Here is a 19,824-nt window from a genome sequence, read left to right as displayed (position 1 = left end):
AGATGCTTAGTTGTTTTGTTTTGGGGTTTTTTTTGTAGAGAACTCTAACATTTTCACAGTTGACTTGAATGATATCCCAGAACTGTATAGATAGCCATTTCCAAAACAGAAATCAATTTTCAGGTCAGGTTGTGTCTTCAAGACATGCCAGAATAGCTGAGACAATTTCTAGCTCAGTGTAAGCTATTGCTCAACATTGAGCTATAAACTCATGTGTTATCTTTCAGCTGTTCTGTTTTGATTAAACAGAAACATCTTGTTGAGTTTGCTGTATATAGGTTTTGCATCTTTGAAGGCCTAATTGAAATGTAGTGCAACATTAGACAGGAAGCAGAATCAGGATTATCAAGTCTTATTCATACTATCTTAAGGAAGCCATAAGACAATCATCTTTTTTTCCCTCCCCTTTTTAATTCCAGAGAGCATTCAGTCTATCGAGCCTGCTGATGTGCCACTAAACAGTTCCAGCAACGTAAAACTTCAGGAGTCATGGTAAGAGACAGAAAGACTGAAATCCTATTGTGCGTTGTGTGTCATCAGAGTAATAAAGGAGACATCAAAGACTTTCCTGTGTTTTAAGTTCCTGTAATAGTAAGGAACTTTTTAGGTAGATATTCAGGATGTATAGAACAACAGGACATGGATCTGTTGGAGCAAGCAGAGAGGGCCACGAAGATAAAGGGTTGTAGCACCTCTATTATGAAGATGGGATGAGATGGGATTGTTCAGCCTGGAGAAAAAAAGACTCCGGGGAGACCTTTCAGCAGCTTTCCAGTACCTAAAGGGTCTGACAAGAAAGCTGAAGAGGTACTTTTTACAAGAGCATGTAGTGATAGGACAAAGGGCAATGGCTTTAAATGGAAAGAGGTTAGATATTAGGAAGAAAATTCTTCCTTGTGAAAGTGGTGAGGCATTGACATAGGTTGCCCAGAGAGGCTGTGGCTGCCTCACCGCTGGAAGTGTTCAAGGCCAGGCTGGACAGGGCTTTGAGCAACCTAATCTAGTGGAACATGTCCCTACCCACAGCAGGGGGGCTGGACAAGACCATCCTTAAGTTCTGTTCCAACTCAAACAATTCTATGAGTCTATGATTCTGTGATTGATTCCTAGGAGTGCATTACATGGCAGACTATAGGAAACATGGGGGAAAAAGAAATGTTGGGAACAAAAACCCCCATGTTTTTTAAAGCCTTTTGGGCTCTTGTCATCTGGTCCTAGGAAAATGTTCCTCTGTTCTCAAATATGATGAACAGTTCATCCATGAATACATGAATACACGTGCTAAGTATTGGAAACAAACCCCTTCCAAATTCTACAGTTCCCTCCCCACACCTCCTTTCATCCCTCCCTGAAAATCCCAGAAATCAAATTCTATGTCAAGGGGAGAAAATGTTCTTGGCTTCTTGAGGCATCTAGGAGGAGAACCTTTGAAACATGGGATTAATTAAATGCAAATCTAAATATGGTGCAACAAATCATGCAAATTAAGCATTAACATATTTATGACTGAACAATCAGCAGGAGCCAAAATGTGTGTAGATAAACTATAAATCATTACAATCATTGGTTAGTACAGTGCATAGCATATATTTATCCTTTTCAGTATTTAAATTGAAGTACATGGAACATTTTGCACACAAATACTTTCATGCTTTGTGTAACCATGCCTATTCTTTAACTGTCTTTCTGCCACATAAATTAATGTATTATCTAAAATATTAAAACCAATGAAAGATTTGATACATTAATAAGAGACAGAATATTATACAATGAAAGAAAAGAATATCCACTTTTCTTTTAATCCCAAGAGCCTTTGAAAAGCAGTGCTACATTATCATTCCTGGCAGAGGTATGTGAATGACCCCTTGGGACTCATTGGAAAATCTGGAATGAATGGCACATCCCCAGGTTCCTGAGTCTGCAGAGCACAAAGCCTCAACTAGTGCTGAGGATTTCTTTTCCAAAAATTGCATGTTACAGAGAAAGTCCAAATACCTCTCAGCATGTTTAGTTTCTGAACTTTTTGTAATATACCATGTTCATCTTTCAAATTAGAATCAAGCAAACAGCCTTTACACTACAGAAACCATATTTCCAACACAACATTTCACTTTACTTCTGACCAGGGATGTTCCCTACATCACTAATCTATATTGCTGACTGTCATGGTTTAGCAAGGAGCAGCTTTTGCTTGGTAACTGGGGGAAGGGATTGCAGTAAAGACCTGGTAAAGGTCTCCCCTGGCTTTTGGGTTCAGACCCACCTCCGGTCCAGCTAGGTCAATCTGGTGCCTCTGCCATCACTATTTAGGGATGGGAATTTGAAGTGCTGGCAGGAGGTGTAAGAGTGATACAAGATGGAGGCGACCATGCAGACCCCACAGTCAGAGAAGGAGGAAGGAAGGAGGAGCACTAGACCAGAGACCCCTCTGCAAGCCGTGGTGAGAATGCAGCTGTACCCCTGCAGCCCATGCAGGGCCATGGCAGGACTGAGAGCCACCAGCAGCTCCATGTCAGTGCACCTGGATGGGTGAGAGACTGTGTGAGGAGGCGGCCATGGCCCAGGCCGTGCCGGAGAACCTGCGGGCCACAGAGCAGCCCCACACGAGAGGCAGAGAGGAGCTGCAGCCTTTGGGATGAATACACGTCTGAGCAGCCCTTGCAGGGCTGGCAGGTGTGTGAGGTACCCTGTGGAGGTGTGGGGAGGACTGATGCGGAGCCCGCCTGCCCTGAGGAAAGGCAAATGGCAGAAACCATCAGGAATAGACTGACTGAAACCCCTATTCCCTCCTCCCTGGGCCATTTGGTGGGAAAGGAGATAAAGACACCGGGATCAGGGCTCTGAGCCCCAGAAGAAGGGAGGAGTAGGGACAAGGTGGTCTTAAAGGGCTAGTTGTACTCCTCATCATTGTATCACTCTGTGTTGTTTTGTAGTGGTTATGTTTTGGGGTTTTAAGGTTATGTTTTAGTTGGTGTTGCATTAAATTATTTTCTGTTTTCTTCCCCTGTCTGGTCTGTTTTGTCCTGGACCATAAGCAGCAATTAAGCCATCCCTGCCCTTTGGCAATTCTCAGGTCTTTGGTACTTGAGGCTAATCATGGTCTTTTGTTCCCTGATGGGACTCAAAATGCTAATCTTTGACCTCCTTTGTGTGTCAAATATAACGTAAATGCTATGAATTCAATATTAACCATGTTTTCCAGGGTTTGGTAGAAGAAATAGGTTAAACATGAATGTAAAAGCACAATGTTTTCTAAAGCAACTGTCCAGGACAAGTGTCAGAGATGAATGTCATCCAGAATGCTGTAGATTTCTCCAAGTCCTCTCTAAGTCAGTGGGACTGGAAACAGAAATTGTTAGAACAACATCATTCATCTTGCAAAAGAACACACTAGCAGCTTTTATATTTCTGCACTGAAACATTGTCAGCAATCTGCACAGCTGTCACTTAGAAGATGTACAAATGAGTTTACTGTTATAAATGCAGCACAATGATCCATCCAAGACAAGATGCTGAATTAAGATACAGCTTCATAAAACTTAGGAGCTGTCGTTTAAATCCACTGATATGAACACACCAGCCTGAGAATGGGATTCAAGTTTCTTTCTCTATGAAAAACTGTTTTATCCTCAAAGTGTCAGAATTACATTAAATCTTTAACTCTTTATTTCATAGACTCATAGCATGGTAGGGGTTAGAAGGGACCTTTAAAGATCATCTAGTCCAATCCCCCTTCAGAAGCAGGTCCACTTAGATCAGGTCACATAGGAACATGTCCTATTTCTGACATCCAGGTCTCAATGGCCTTGAAGATTAAGGAAAAAAAAGTTTAAAAGTCAAATAAACAACACTATTTGTCTATCCTTTAACTGCTCTCTTACTGACACTTCAGCAGACTAAATTAGAGTGAAAAGATCTCCCTTGGCTAGCTAAAATAGCTCTATGTACCTCCATTGCCAAGAGTGACTTGACAGAAGAATGGCCAGTTGCATGTCGGAATCTGTGAACCTGAAAGGAGTAATCTAAACTTTCAAAAAGACAACTGATGACAAATCACTCCTTTATACCATTAGGAGAGCCAGTATCTCTTGGAATAGACCTTTTGTTCAGTACTGTAGCAGAATGCCTTGAAGGTAGCTTTCAGTTCAGCTCACCACGCAAAGGGCTCTCAAATTATAGACTGAAATTTCTGCACTACTGCCAAAGGCCTTCAAAGACAAAAGACCATTCTCAGCTCATACTTCAGAATTTGGCTGTTCAATGCCTTTTATAAGTCCTGACGCATCTATAAACTAGGGTTTAGCTCACAAACCTCTCTACCAAGTAGCAAAACAGCTCAGTGATGCTGTATCTTTTAAAAGATGCTGACTGCAAAAAAACTCTTTTTTCTGATATTGCTGGTAAAAAACAACCAACAAAAAAAAAGCTGTCAAAACTGACATTGACTGTAAACTATTTTAAAAAATGTGCAAATTTACACTTCCTTGTAAGTTTTCAAAACAAAACACATGCATGCATTTTTGGAAATGACATATCCAGGATGCTATCTGAGATGAGATGTTTTTTCCCTCGAGAACATTTCAAAATAGAAGGGCTAAAAATTGAATAGCAAATGGAATTAGCTGAATTAAACTGGAGTCCACTACTGTCTTCTGAACTGGGAAAAAGCCAAAGATGAGAATACACTTCCACTTCTCCTTTTCCCTTTAACAGAACAATAGGAATCTAAAAACATACAGGTACACAGATATAGGGAAGATGTTTAGGGGAGACCTCTATCATATAGATTGACAAAGTAAAATTTATACCTTGGTCTTCTTAAAACAAGCAGAGCAGCTCAAACCCTGCAATTTCCTCTTCAACTTATAATGAGGGTAATACAGACTCCTATTCCTCTGTCTCTTCTGCACAAAGAATGGCTGCTCTTTGCACACCTACAGCTACTCATGTAATCATACATTTATAATATGAGTAATTGGTAGATTATATGTGTCAGCAGTCTATATGTGCCAACAGGGAAAGTACCTCCAATGTTACAAATTACATCCAGTGTTAGAATGACTCATGAGAAACATCAGGTCGTCTCATGACTCTATGTTACTAACAGTGACAGAGATACCTCTTTTTTGTTGGGTTTTTTTTTGCATTTTAGGAAAAAATAAGGATAAAGGAAACAAAACTATAAATGAGTTTGTCAAAAAAGACTGGAAGTAAAAAGCAAATTAGGTAATTAAATTTTCATCTAAACTTGATTTTAACTCACTTTCAAAATTAAGAGTGGGTTTTTTTGGTACTTGTAAATGAATTTCAGTTTGGATGTATAGAGAACATTTTTCTACCCACAACTCAACATGAAACTATGAGCAAACACAAACATGTAAGCTAGCAAAGCAGAATTTCTAAGACAGTTAAAATATTAATAATACCAGAGTGTCATTCCTTGTTCTGATATACTAAAGAAGAAGGGACTGGTAGAGAAGATAGAGTCATGGAGCAATAAAAATCAACATCTTCATCAGGATCAGGATGACAAAATGTACATTACTAACAGCTGAGTAGTTCACACTCTAGGAAGTAAGGACCTGTGCTTGGTACTATGATACTAATGAAGAAGCAGTTTTTTAAGGTGTTATGTGACTTTCCTACGCTTGAAGAAGGTAGACTCTCCCAAAACTGTCAAGCAGGATAAAAATATGCCCAGAAGTCAATTGTAAAAAAAAAAAATCTCCACTTATGAAGCTGTCATTAGCTTATTTATTGTCTGTTATATTACTGTTTCACTACTGCTCCTTATTTTAGCCAGAAAGGTGAGTTTTCCCAGTGAACAAAGCATTGAAAAACCATCACTGAATTCAACATGTATCCCCAAAATAAGGACAACTATTAAGGGCATCTCTGTTTTCCTAGGTGACATCTGTGCAATATAATTGATAATTGATTGTTTAAGTGTACATACAGCAACACCCAGAGACACACACATACACATATATATATACACACACTCCTCCTTTTCTTCCCCAAGCTTGCCAACTGCTTACTTTGCACAGAAAAAAACCAGAGATTACTATTTAAAACAAATAGTCTCACAACTCTGAGACACAAAAACCACCAAGTATTTGACAAAGTAAGTACATCGGTCCAGCCCTAGGCACAGAACATCAGTTTGATTGATGGCAGATTCATTCATTATAGGCAGAACCGAAGAAAAGGACTTTCTCAAACAGAATAAAGAACTTGGCATTAGGAGCATGCAGTAAAGAAAGTTCACAGTGCAGAGTCCAAAATGAAATATAAGAAAGTACAAACACCTGAACAATTTCATAATATCTAAACACCAAGGCATTGAAAATACTGAAGTAACTTTACAATGCATCTATAACTTAGATATTGAAGTAGTCTTAGAAGTGGCCTGTAATTTCATTTTTTTAAATCACTGCTTCATTTTCTCTTTATAAAATCTACACCTTTGAAAACCAAGCAACTGTTTCCTTTACAGTATTTTTTTCCTTTCAAGCTATTTCCAAAACACAGATCTCCAGACCATAATAGAATGTTTGAAGCTATTTATAATTAACATTGGGACAAAGTGTAATTCTGTGTTTTATACATTATTCTAACATTGGTTTTATTCTGGAATAAATATAGTCATTTCTGCTTTGTATATGACAGAAAATACACAACACACACTGTAGTCACATGAAACATTTTGGTCACTTCAGAACATATAAGAAAACTTAGTTTTTCTGCTTGATAATAGATTTAAGGCAAAAACGTGAAGCCTTTTATAAATAGTAATCACTTTTGTCAACAGAGCATCACTTTTTTAGATCGTAGGATAAGAAAAAGTACAGTTTCACTGTTAAACATTCCTTTGCCTTATTGCTTTTCTATTCAGTGAAAATTCATTAAAACCATTTCCATCAAAGAACTGATTTAATCTCTCGAGAGGGTGCACACGTTCATTGTGGGCTAAGGATAGTTAAAGTCTAGTGTATACTATTTCAGTAAGTAAACTTTTATCTCAAAAACCTATTTCAACATTAAATTCTGCTTTTTAGTGTAAAATTGCGAGAAAAGGATTTGATGTGGCCATAATACAAAGCTTTCAAATGGGCTTGATGTTTTCCAAGGGAGAAATGCAAACATGCATCAGTGGAGGAAGTGTAAATGCTTTTTAATATTAACCATCATTGTGATTTCTATTCCACAGTGCTGGGTTATGTGATGTGTAATAATTCTCCATCTAATTGCTTACAGGTGTCTATACACATCCTGGATCCTGTTTGGTTTATATTTTAAAAGACACTGCCATGCTATTAAAGAAAAATCTATAGATTTGTGAAAGCTAAAGAGCTATTTTATATTTATTAAAGATTTCAGTTACATTTCAAGTTCAAAAGAGGAAAAACAGGTCATACTTTCTCTTATTATCAAATCTAACTCCTCCCCCACAACATTTTCTCTTATTAATAAATCCAACAACTCTCACACACACATTTGAAAACAAGCTCTCCATTTAAAATACACTCCTTACAGAAGGAGACAAAATCCATTACACAAGAGGGATAAACACAGAATTTCTTTACAGGACACAATTTATAAAGTCTGCAGAACCTGGAGGTAGAAACCAAACCATTTTAACAAGAAAACCCTTCTAAGAGGACCCCACAATTTCCAGGGACCACAGAGAATCATTATTCAAACAACAGACATTACCAACCAACACCTCGCCCTCACATATAATTTTTTCCAGAAGACACCACTAAACACAAATGAAGACACAGCACAAAAAGTTGCCGACACCACCAAACCTCACTTTCTTTCCCTGGAGCATCCTCGAAGTCGCTTGGAGAGTGAAGAATTGGCTCACCTGCACCAGGGGGGACCAGCCGTGGGCACAGGCGCACTCTGACCACCACTCCCCTGGGCTGCCCTGGGGCTTGGCTGGGGATTTATGGGAGCTCTTCCGCACAGTGTTCCATGAAGGGACACACTTGCTCCTGCTCTGGCTGGCACCCCCAGGTCCCCAAGAGGGAAGTGCCTGAGAGCTGTCCTGGAGCCGTGGAGGATGCTGGTGCCAAGGACAGGCGCAGTGAACATCCCTGGCTACGGGAGCCACACTCCTGCTGGCCTCCGGCCCCTCAGAGCCCCTGCCGCAGCTGTGCTGCTTGGGAAGGTGTGCTCGCATGGCACACCCAGGGCCTCCTTTGGCCACTTTGCATGAAAGCGCTTCCTGTGGCAGCTGTCGGGTCCTTCGGCAGGGCCTGGGCAGCCCCCTTGGCAGCAGCTAGCAGCAGGGCATGGCAGGAGCGGGCGCAGCAGGAGCCCTTGGCCAGCAGCTCTGTGTCAATACCGGACTCCACTCGCGCAGCGACTTGACAGCATCCCCGCTGCAGGCAGAAGCAATCAATGCTCTGCGTGGCTGGGACGCGTGCCTGCATCCCTTTCTGGATGACAGACCACCGGAGGAAGGAGGGAAGAAACAACCCAGCAACAAAAAGCAAACAGCGGAACAAAACACTCTTGCAGTTTTCAGGAAGATTTAGTCTTTTTCTAGCTGACCCTGACACAACTCGCAGGCACCCTGCTGAAGCAGATTTATATGCACAAGCTTCACAGGCAAAATGCCTTCTTGTGGAATAGCATCTAGGGAAAGTACTGCAAAGGATACCCCTTTGCCAATGATCAGAACAGACGCAGGAGTGGGGTTTTTCCCTGCATGCCTGAAAAGACTTTGTCAAAAAAATTGCATTAGAAGATGCAAATGACAAGTTCAGGATGAATGTTATCTGCCCTAAATGCTAAGCACTAACCTAAACTTGGATATGTACTAATGTTAGAAACATAACAGAAAGAGAGCAAGAGGCTGAATTTAAAAATAAAACTACCTAGAGAAGATTTATGCAACAAATTAACAAATCCCCAGCAGCTTATATATAAAAATGTGCATTTATTTGTGAATAAGATCTACAAGCTTGTGACTGATGCATCATTTTCTTCTCTTTTTTTCCCCACCTTTTACAAATTCTTTAGTACTTGCCAATAACCTTCTGTAAAGAAATTTCTGCAAATCTCCTCCTGGCTTTTTCTTACTAATGTAATCTCTTTTCCCTAAATTTTCCTGCAATCTGTACTTGTGAGCATTTTCTTTCCATTCTTCTCATGGAAGTGACATGGGTGTAAAGTGTATAAAATCCAAATTTCAAGCATCTGGAGAGGTTTCGGGTGACTAAGTCTTTTGCTGCTTAAGATTCAGTGGGTCTGAGAACACTGTATATCTACATTTTTGGGAGATTTTCTTTTAAATCAAATGTATTTCAGGTACTTTTAACCTTGGAAAATAATCAATTAATTTTAAAAAACAAATACAGGATTGTGGGACAGAATCCTTTTATGTCTATTGGTGTTCAACTAGGATATAAGTACATAAAAATTTAACAGGATTCATAAGTGATTTGCATAGTTTTACCTTTCCAAAGACTAAAATAAATTTACTTTTAAAGAGTTCAAAGACAAAGTGACAACTATGGCTACCTACAAATACACTTTCATGTGAGATAAATGATTTTTTCCAAATGCTTTGGTGCAATAGGACTTGACTCAATTATCTAATTCCTCCTAGATTACTAACCCCAAAATCCTCATAGCTCAGACATTACTGAAATACATAACTCTGCAACCTGGCAGTAATTCTTAATGAAAAAAATATGGCAATGCTCTAACTGTGGAGAAAATATTTTGATGCTGCAATTCAAATTGTCACATGTGAAACTAACATCAGTTTTACCTGTATTTTCACTCAAGGTGTATGTCTCAAACTGTACTACCATCATGTTCTATTACATGAAAAACCTAAATCATACACCTGACTCTGTCCTTTCACATAATAAGTGCCCAGCTGCAAGAATTCTCCTAGCTTTGTACACAGTTAAGGTCACTTCATGTTTGAAAAACAAATATTAATGCATTTCTGAATTGCAGATGTAGACACAGAAGCCAGCACTTAACAATCTGAGCTAAGGGCATCTACAAGGTAATCATTGCTACATGTAAAGTAAATGTAAAGATATAGAAGACTGAACCCACGTTTTTGCAATTTTGCTGAAGCATAAGGAATGAAGGTATGTGAGCTCTCCAGAATGCTGCTTCTTGTGCTCAAGGGCAACTCATCCCTGAGCACCTAAATTCAAATCATGACTGCATCGCTTCCAGCAGGACTACCTCTGTGTAAGAAATGCACTACCATTACTTGATGCTCTAATTGTATATGAAATAATAAGATTTATTTATATAACATTTATATTTAAAAAAAAAAAGATTAAAGGGCCAAGTTCAGATTTCATTTTCATCATCATAGTCCTGTATTAGCAGTGCACATCAGATTCTAAGATTTTTTTTGTTACATAGCACATTACCCAGCTCACTCCAGAATATACTGATGTTATTGCGGCTTCCCCAAATGCTAGTCAGAATCTGAAAAGAAAACCAGTTTAAATACATCTTTCAAAGCTATTTGGAGAAATCTGGGTAACTGCAGAAGTCAAAAAAGTTCACATATAATTTTTAAAAGGCCACTCAAGAAAAGGTTTATATATATATAAAATCAAGGCAAGCCACAGCTACAATATGACTGGAGAGTGAAAGGAATCACATTCTGGGACCAGGCACATGTCTACTCTAAAAATACTGGGTAAAGCCACCTGTACCAAAGAACTGAAATGTCTATCACAACCCTCCAACATTCTACATTTTAAAGCAGTAGATGACCTTTTAGAAACCTTACTATACTCCCACCAGAACAATGCAGCACTATGAAGGTCTCCTCTTGAGTATAACGTTTATACATATGCTGTTAAAACACTATTTGACATGGCCTCTTATCACAAAGTGGAATAAGTTTTCTCCAATGAATTTGACGCCACTGAATTTGTCCTGAAGCTACCTGACACTTCTAGGCTATTTCATACCTAGAAAATATGTAAATTAAAAAAAAGAATCCTGTTAATAAATGATTTAAGTGTCAGAATATTTTTAAAAACGTTTGTCACTGCCTGTGACAAACAGGCAGTGTGAGACAGAAACACTTGGCTATGGGATGTGCATGTGCGACTAATTGCTAGACAACATGGTAAGATGGATTCAAAAGATAATGCAATTTCATCAGCTATAATTGAACCATTGTATGAGACAGGATGGCAGGCGTTTCTGGGTGAACTTGGACTAACACATGGCGCAAATCCACATGCCCTGCCATCATCCTAATTTGATAATAACTGGTGCACAAAGTAAAACTGAATATTGTACAGTACACCATGTGAACTGTGTTTGACCTGATACTGTTGTGGAAAAATCTCACTAATTTTCATTTTAAAATATTAAGTAGGCATGACAAAATGGGAGCAAATAGATTTAGCTGATATTCTACCAGCACAAATGACTGTAACTGGATTACAGTAATGTTGGACATACACCAAAAATAAACGCTGAGAAGAGTTTGCTTCGGGCAAAAATGTGCATATGGGAAACAAAAAAATATTAATACAGTTCTGAAAGGGAAGCTGGAAGCATGGGACAAGATGATTTAGATATAGTAACAGATTTTTCCCTCCAACCAAGAACACAATGTTATGCAACCATTAAATACACAGAATAAAACAAGAGTAAGAAACATAGGAGTGGATCAGCTTATTTAGTGGTACCAAAATTTCTACAAATATTTATCTAGATATAAAAATGTGAACAATTATTAATGTGACAGCAAGGCTACTCAAAAAAAGTCAAACAGTTTCTTTGCAACTGTTTTTTTTTTTGTTTGGTTCGTGAGAAGCAATTGTGCTTGTAGAGAAATAATAATAGTGATGACATAGCTAGAACAAAGGGTTATGATTAGTCCAAGATTAGGCCAAGAGCCAATTGATCTGGCACAACCCATTGCTATCACAAAGTACCTAGGAAATCTTGGGCAAATAGCTTGATTTCTATGACTATCCTAGATGAAAAATGAAAAAGAATGCTTCACTTGACGAAACCAGAACATAAGGAGTGGGAAAGGACACATCTGAAAAAAAATAAACAGCTCAGCTTCTGTTTCAGGCGTCCCTACTCTTCCCTTCCTCTGCTTGTGCAAGACAAGAGAGGCATGCAGGGCTATAACCCCAAAAATAAAACAGTAAGCCGAGAAAAATATAAGAGAAAGTAGTCATTTAAAAATGTCACCATTACAGAATTTTCATTGGAAATGTATCAATGGTCTATAAGAGTAATATTTTGTTGTCTTTAAAAAGTTGTATGATCCCCATAGCCTTGAAGCACAAGGATGAGTCTCAAGTTTTGAAGTTTTATACAAAGATATCAGCAGAGCACTGAGACACAGATCCCTACACAACATATCTGTCTGACATAAGGGCATGTTCTTCCAATTTCTATGAGAGGGTAGAAAAGCTTAAGGAGTTACAAATGCAAACGTATCCATTCTCAGTGTTAGCTACATTTCCTAGGGTTAACATAAGGACAATAATGTAGAAATTAAGGAAAAAGAAAAATGACAAAGGTTTGGAAGGAAACTATATCAAGAGAAGAAAACAACTCTCAGCTGGGAATATTAAGTCAAAGTCAATCACATCAAAGCTGGTGGAGAACAGAGCAGCAGATTTACCAATTTCACAACCAAGTGAAGTAAAGAATCGAAAAACTGCAGTGTGGATCAACTGAAACACCAGAGCATTTCAATGCCAATACAGAAGCATCCTTTACAAGACCTACAATTTTCTGGTAGAGGTGTGTAAAAGTTCTCTCCTCTGGAGAATTCTGTGAACTTTTAGTGCTTTAGTTCACCTTAAACTAGATTAATATAAAGCCATTAAGCAAAATAACATAGATGGAATTGCAAAAAGATCTACTTAAAAGAGATAGGTTAAATGCAGAGAGTAGAAAGGACAAGAAGAGTTGTTGCAACCATCATTTCCTTGAACTTCCATCCACTATTATAAGAAACAGAAGTCCTTTACCTGAGTAACTTTAGCCAGGTATTTTGTGACAAGCTCTGTTGAGTCCAAGAACTTTAACCCCTTTAAAAACCTTTTATTGTAGAGTGTAATACCAATACACTGGAAATTTCAAGACAGCTCTTTTAAGATGTGTTTCTGTATTTCCAGTTGTTTAGGAATTTAACTTCAGAAGTTCAGTATCAGTCTAATACTGCGCATGGTTTTACATGACACAAAAAAAAAGATTAAAAGTTCTTTTTTTTTCTAATAGTTACTTAAAATTCATACCTCGGTTCAGTTGCATGAAGATATTCAATGTCTTAAACCATTCTTATTTGTGTCTCATTTAAATTAGGAATAAACCAGCATGGCATCTGCTATGGGTGATTTTTGTTTTGAAAGAGAAATTCAACTACATTGTTTTTCCATTTACATAGTGACCTAAGCAGTAAAAGTTTACTCTAAATACCCAGAAGATATTCTTAGAATAAATTAATCAGGAGTTTTATTACAGAGTCATGTTAATTAAAGCTATAAGCACTGAATGCCTAGCACAAAGACAATATTACCAAGCTAGAATTTTTGCAGGAGTATATTTTTATTCCAATGCTAGCAATCCATGTAGCAAATAAAGAATGCCAATTAACCAACTCAGGAAGTCTTTTTTAGGTATAGTGCCTATTAAAATATTATAAAGCATCCTCTTTCCAACCAATTGCTTCCCATTAAAGTTATTTTGAAAGAACTTTACTCAAATTTATTAGCAGACCATGAAAAATATTTCTTCCCTACGAAGCTATTTGTATTATGTTCATGATACACAGCAGTAAAGAGTTTGGCAGAGTTCTGGCACTGTCTTATTATGGGCCAGTTGTAAGCTTTCACTGCAGATAAATGGGAACTAGAGAGATGTGATCACATAGCACAGTCAAAAAAGACGGGGTTTACAGCATATATATTACATTCAAGTTATTAAGCTCCCTCTTCAGCCTTTGGAAAAGAATGACTAGTTTTAATAGACTAATGTAACCTTCATAACAAAAACAAAGCCATTTGACTGTAAGTCACCTGACTGAATATTAAAAGAATAATGGAAATTTGTGTTGTTTCTCTACAGACCTGCATCAATCCATATCCCATTGTTTCCAGCTGAAAACCACTTTTTTTGTGAAGCAATTACATAATTCTTTTTCTTAGTATCTACCTTCATTACTTCAAAGATAAAAAGCAATCTATTGGCATTATTTAGAGCACCCATGACATTACACCATACCTGCATAAAGTGACCTCAAGGGCCTGGATCGATTGTTCTCTGCTAGAAGTTACTGAGTTCAATGGAGGTAAAATTCTAGAGTCTGTAGGTCAAATCAGATAATCACGGTAGTCTTGCCAGCACTGGACATAGGAATGAAACCAAAGTGATGGCTAAGATAAAAAGAGCTTTCTCTGTACTAGTGGATGTAAAGGCAGCCTTTTATTCATAGCTACTTTTGGATTCCACTTAGTTTTAGGAAGAGTATGGGCCAGTTGTAAATTAAATATACCTCCCAGAATGACACTTTAGACGAAGACCTTCAGGATATAGCAGGTGAGGTACCAGCCACATACCTGAACCATGTACAGCTGTTTTGGTTAAAGCAAGAGGAACCAAGGTAATGTAGAAGAGCACTTTTCATCTTTTAAATTGTGAGGATGATTTTAATTTTTTTATTAAAAAATCCGAGAATGTAAACCCTCAACAAAAAAACACGACTTCTCTTGGAACCACTTGCTATCTTAGGACAACAATCAGGTCTATGTAATAGGATCACATGAAGGGCCCATTAGCTTGTGAAGGAAATAGAGAGGTCAGATATTGTCTATTAGTAAATTACAAACAGGCAATTCAAACAAGTCTGACCTGTTTCTCCTTTTCATAGAAATTTGACATTTTGCTTTTCTAATGTGTGATAAGAAACAGGATTGGAAGAATAAAGGCCAGAAGGAATGAGCAGTCTGAAACTGAAGCCACAACAACTTTTTGATTTGATAGAACTACAGTCTACATTTCTAAAGGCAATGTCAGATCAAATCAAAGAACAGTTAAGGATTCATATGCTGAAAAGGTAAGGATGTGTACTGAAAGCTTTTTATTTTGTTTTGCATCATTTATTGAAACAAATTCCCAAATTTTTTAGAAAGGCTGTTCTCCAAAATAGCTCTTGCTCTGAGAAACATTTGACAGTTACTTTCAAATTCCAGCTCTTTGTTTCCGTCGATTTATTTCTGTTTTCTAATTTTACTTTCAATCAGTCTTTATTTCTCTCCTTAATCATTACCTTTGAATGAAAAGATCACTAAAGCTCCCATGTTTGTTATTCTATTTACCCAGTTCATTAACTAGTCCATTGTAAATCAACTCTTCCATCCTATAAGCATTTTTCTTTAATCTTTATAAATTTTAAAGAAGATTACATCTTTGCAGGTTGATGCAATAGCTAGCTGTTAGTGACAGGTTCGTGACCTGGACAAGAAAATAAATGAAAACAAGGTATTTTTTCAGGTACATCAGCAGTAGAAAGAATATTAGGGAGAATTGGGCCCACTGCTGAACACAGTGGTTGCCCTGGTGACTGAGGATGATAGAAGGCTGAACTACTGAATGCCTTCTTTGCATCAGTCTTTACAGCCAAAGCTAGCCCTTGGGAAGTCCATTCCAGGAAGGATAGTAGGATGGCCTGGATACCAGAGGACTTGCCCTGGGTGAATGATGAAGAGGTTAAAGACGTGTTGGCCAAACTTAAGTCAATGAGACCTAATGGTATGCATCCCAGAGTGTTGAGGGAGCTGGCTGATATGGTTGCTCAGCTGCTCTCCATCATTTTTGAACAATCATGAAGGACAGATAAGGTGCCTGAGGAATGTAGGAAGGCCAGCATCACTCCAGTCTTCAAAAAGGGCAAGAAGGACGACCCAGGAAACTACAGGCCAGTCAGCCTCACCTCCATCCCTGGAAAAGTGATGGAACAACTAATCATCCGTGTCATCTCTAAACATATGAAGGATAAGATGGTTATCAGGGGGAGTCAACAAGGCTTCACCAAGGGGAAATCCTATTTGACCAACCTGATATCCTTCTATGAGTGCATAACCGGCTTGATAGATGAGGGGAGAGCAGCGGATGTCATCTACCTTGACTTCAGCAAGGCTTTTGACACTGTCTCCCATAACATCCTCATCAGAAAGCTCAGGCAGTGTGGCTTGGATGAGTGACAGTGAGGTGGAATGAGAGCTGGCTGAATGACAGAACCCCGAGAGTGGTGATCAATGGCACAGAATCGAGTTGGAGGCCTGTGGCCAGTGGAGTTCCACAGGGATCACCTCTGGGGCCAGTCTTGTTCAACATCTTCATCAACCACCTGGATGAGGGCACAGAGTGTACCCTTAGCAAGTTGGCTGATGACACCAAACTGGGAGGACTGGCTGATTCCCCAGAGGCTGTGCTGTCATTCAGCGGGATCTCGACTGGCTTGAGAATTGGGCAGAGAGGAACCTCATGAGGTTCAACAATGACAAGGGCAGAGACCTGCATTTTGCAGGGAAGGAACAACCCCATGCACCAGTACAGGCTAGGGGTCGAACTGCTGAAGAGCAGCTCTGCAGTGAGACACCTGAGAGTCCTGGTTGACAATAAACTGAACATGAGCCAGTAATGTGTCTTCGTGGACAAGAAGGCCAAAGGCATCCTGGGATGCATCAAAAAGAGTGTGGCCAGCAGGTCGAGGGAGATTCTTCTCCTCCTCTACTCTGCCCTGGTGAGGCCTCTTCTGAAGTCCTGTGTCCAGTTCTGGGCTCCCCAGCTCAAGAGTGACAGAGAAGTGCTGGAGAGAGTCCAGCACAGGGCCACCAAGGTGAGCAGAGCACTCGAAAATTTTTCATATGAGGAAAGGCTGTGGGAACTGGGGCTGTTTAGTCTGGAGAAGAGGAGACTGAGAGGAGATCTTATTAACATTTACAAATATCTAAAGGGTGGGTGTCAGGAGGTTGGGACATCCATTTTTTCTATAGCAGCTAGCAACAGGACAAGGGGTAATGGGATGAAGCTGGAACACAAAAAATTCCACTTAAATATAAGAAAAACTATTTCACTGTTCAGGTGAGGGAGCCCTGGCACAGGCTGCCCAGAGGGGTTGTGGAGTCTCCTTCCTTGGAGGTCTTCAAGACCCGCCTGGACATGTTCCTATGCGACCTGACCTAGGTGAGACTGCTTCTACAAGGAGGTTGGACCAGATGATCTCTAAAGGTCCCTTCCAACCCTACCATTTCATTCTATGATTTTTGTGATTTTTTCCCCTACTCTTACAAGGATATGAAATGTAACACATTATCGTCTCTATATTATATCTAGATTCTGTGCATTTGTCAGAACTTATCCAAGGGAGACTGTGCATTTTTTTAGTTATTTTACACCTCTTATTGCACCTAAACCCACAACCTATTTCTCATTCAATTAATAGCATGTCTTCAATACCATATTATGCTGCAGATTTTCTTACCCCATTTTGATACCAGTTAACTAGTTTGCATTCAGTTTGTTTTGACTAACATTATATTATATCATTCCTATGCAGATTACAGCAATATCCCATGGCTTTTCTTCTTTCTACTAAGTTTCTTAGAAGTAGGATACACTAATCTTAATTTGTATGAAGAATTTCAGTTTAGTTGTATAAACCATTTATATGTGCATATTACCTGAATTCCATAAACAGAATAAATTACTTTTATCAAAGATAGGCCAGAGCAAGATATGGAAATAAATATGGTATCCAATTAAATATAGCTGAGAAGAAATGTTCCTCTAAAATGTATCATTAACTGATGGAACATATTGTCTGTAAAGAAAAAAAACCAAACTCCAAACTAAATTCTCAGTCTTGGAGGAATCTATGGTTATAATTCTTTTATAATATATATACAGTTATAGCCCAGAACATGAAAAGAAATAAATATTAATTGGGAAGTCTCAAGAAAAATAAACAGTGCTACTGGCAGATAACTCCAGAAGAGTGGACTCCACTTCTTCTGAATTTGTTTCTCTCTACCACTAAGTACAGAACATTAGCCTTTATTAAACAGCAAATCTGAAATTACAGAAAGAAAGAAAACTTTACACAAATGTAAAAGTATATTTTTAACTAGTTCAAACTAAAACATGATGACATGTTCATCTACTATTTCAATCAAACACAATTTTCTTCCCTCATGACTAATGACTGATTAGTGAATTGCTTTTATGCCAAAATAACTGTTTCTAAATATGTTCTTAAATAGATATAATGACTGCAAAAAATTACAACAGGAAAAAGGGAGCACATATCAACAAAAATGTTCCCGATTTCTTTCAGCCAATGTATATATTGATTTGTGAAGGTAATATAGAAAGTTTTAGAGGAAGAATTGAGTGAAAATTTGTCACTGGTGAGAAAAAAGAAATCATTACTGGAGATCTCCAATATTTAGCACTTCTCATAAAATATTTTTGAATAGTGAATCTGAACAGATAGTGTTATTTGCAAAGATACTTCCCCAACTCTCTTTTCTTTGTTGTTTACATTCTCTAGGAAGTGAGCCACTGGAGCTCAGTTGAAATTAAAATGGGAGATGGACACGAAGGGTAACAAGACAGACTTTTATACATACACTTGCAACAAAAGGAAGAAGAAGGAAATGTGGGGACATAGTGACAAAGACATGGAAAAAGCTTTTGTTGTGAAGTGACTTTGCTTTATTCATGGTTATGGGCAACCTTTACTGTCCAGCCTCCCTAGTTTCTACAATGAGTAGTAGAGTCCAGGGTGGGAACTGCTACGTAAAATACAGGTATATGGAACTAGAGATGATTTGAATAAATGTGATGCACACAAATCTGGATAAGATGCATCCAAAAGTGCTTAGAAGGCTTGCAAACATTGTAGTAGGACTTATCTTTGAAAAACTGTAGTGTCAGAAGTTCTGATATCTGAAAAAAACAAACAACACATCCATCTTCAACAAGGAAGAATGGAGGATCTGGGGAACTACAGGATGATCTTCCTATTGTCAGTTCATGGGAAATTTACAGGAAGAAAAAATTAACAGTTCACAAATTGGAGGAAGTTGTTGATCCAATGATAGGCATGGCTGTCATTCATAGGACTCTTGACAGAATGAAGAAATACAGTGACAGAAACGTCATCAGTTTCAAGGAAGCCAATGCAAAGTCTGGAGCTCTGGGGGGAATAATGCCATGTGACAGAACTAGTTGGGGACTGACTGGCTGGACGCAGGCTTGCAGAGGAGGAGATGGGGTTCCTGATGGGCTAGGTGAACAGGAGCCTGTAGTGTGCCTTTACAGCAACGAAAGTAAACCATATGCTGGTCTGCATTAGTAGGAATGTAGAAAGGATGACAGGATTCTTCACTTCCAGTGAGTATTATGAAAAGCACATTTGAAGCACTGTGCCTCTTTTGGGTCACCCAATAAAAGAGACACATGAGTAAAATGAAGTGAATCCAGAAGAAACTTATCAAGATGGTCAGGGAGGTGGAGCACATGATGTATATGGTCAGGATGAGAAAGCTATGTTCAGGCCCTGAAAGGGGCTAAGGGGCAAATCAAACTGATCCTCTTCTCTTGTGGATAGTTACACAGAAGCCAGAGCCACTCTTTTCAGAGCTGCACAGCAAAAGGGAAAGGCCAATTAACACAGCTTCAGCAAAGGAAATGTGATTAGTTGCCACGGAAAAAAATTACCGTGAATGTGATCAAACACAGGAACAGGTTGCTCAGATTACAAAAAAAAACCCAACCCTAAGC

At 38.7% G+C, this 19,824-nt stretch overlaps 1 protein-coding gene across 7 annotated transcripts in view; it reads right to left on the bottom strand.

The window, feature by feature from the left end:
* The window catches only part of DLG2 (discs large MAGUK scaffold protein 2), a 1,019,609-nt gene that overhangs the window by 436,775 nt on the left and 563,010 nt on the right, over nucleotides 1-19,824 (bottom strand). For 4 of the 7 annotated variants that reach the window (XM_061990818.1, XM_061990829.1, XM_061990839.1 and 1 more), the window contains exon 1: nucleotides 7,871-8,188. The exons of the other annotated variants lie outside the window; for them this stretch is intronic. In XM_061990818.1, the coding sequence (XP_061846802.1) occupies nucleotides 7,871-8,188 (318 nt within the window). Of the gene's footprint in view, nucleotides 1-7,870; nucleotides 8,189-19,824 lie in introns of those variants that run through there. 7 annotated transcript variants of the gene reach the window in all.

This window comes from Colius striatus, chromosome 1, assembly GCF_028858725.1.
Source record: "Colius striatus isolate bColStr4 chromosome 1, bColStr4.1.hap1, whole genome shotgun sequence".
Taxonomy (NCBI): Eukaryota; Metazoa; Chordata; class Aves; order Coliiformes; family Coliidae; genus Colius; species Colius striatus.
The sequence above is the reverse complement of the archived record's forward strand: the minus strand, read 5'-3'. Positions and strand labels throughout refer to the sequence as shown.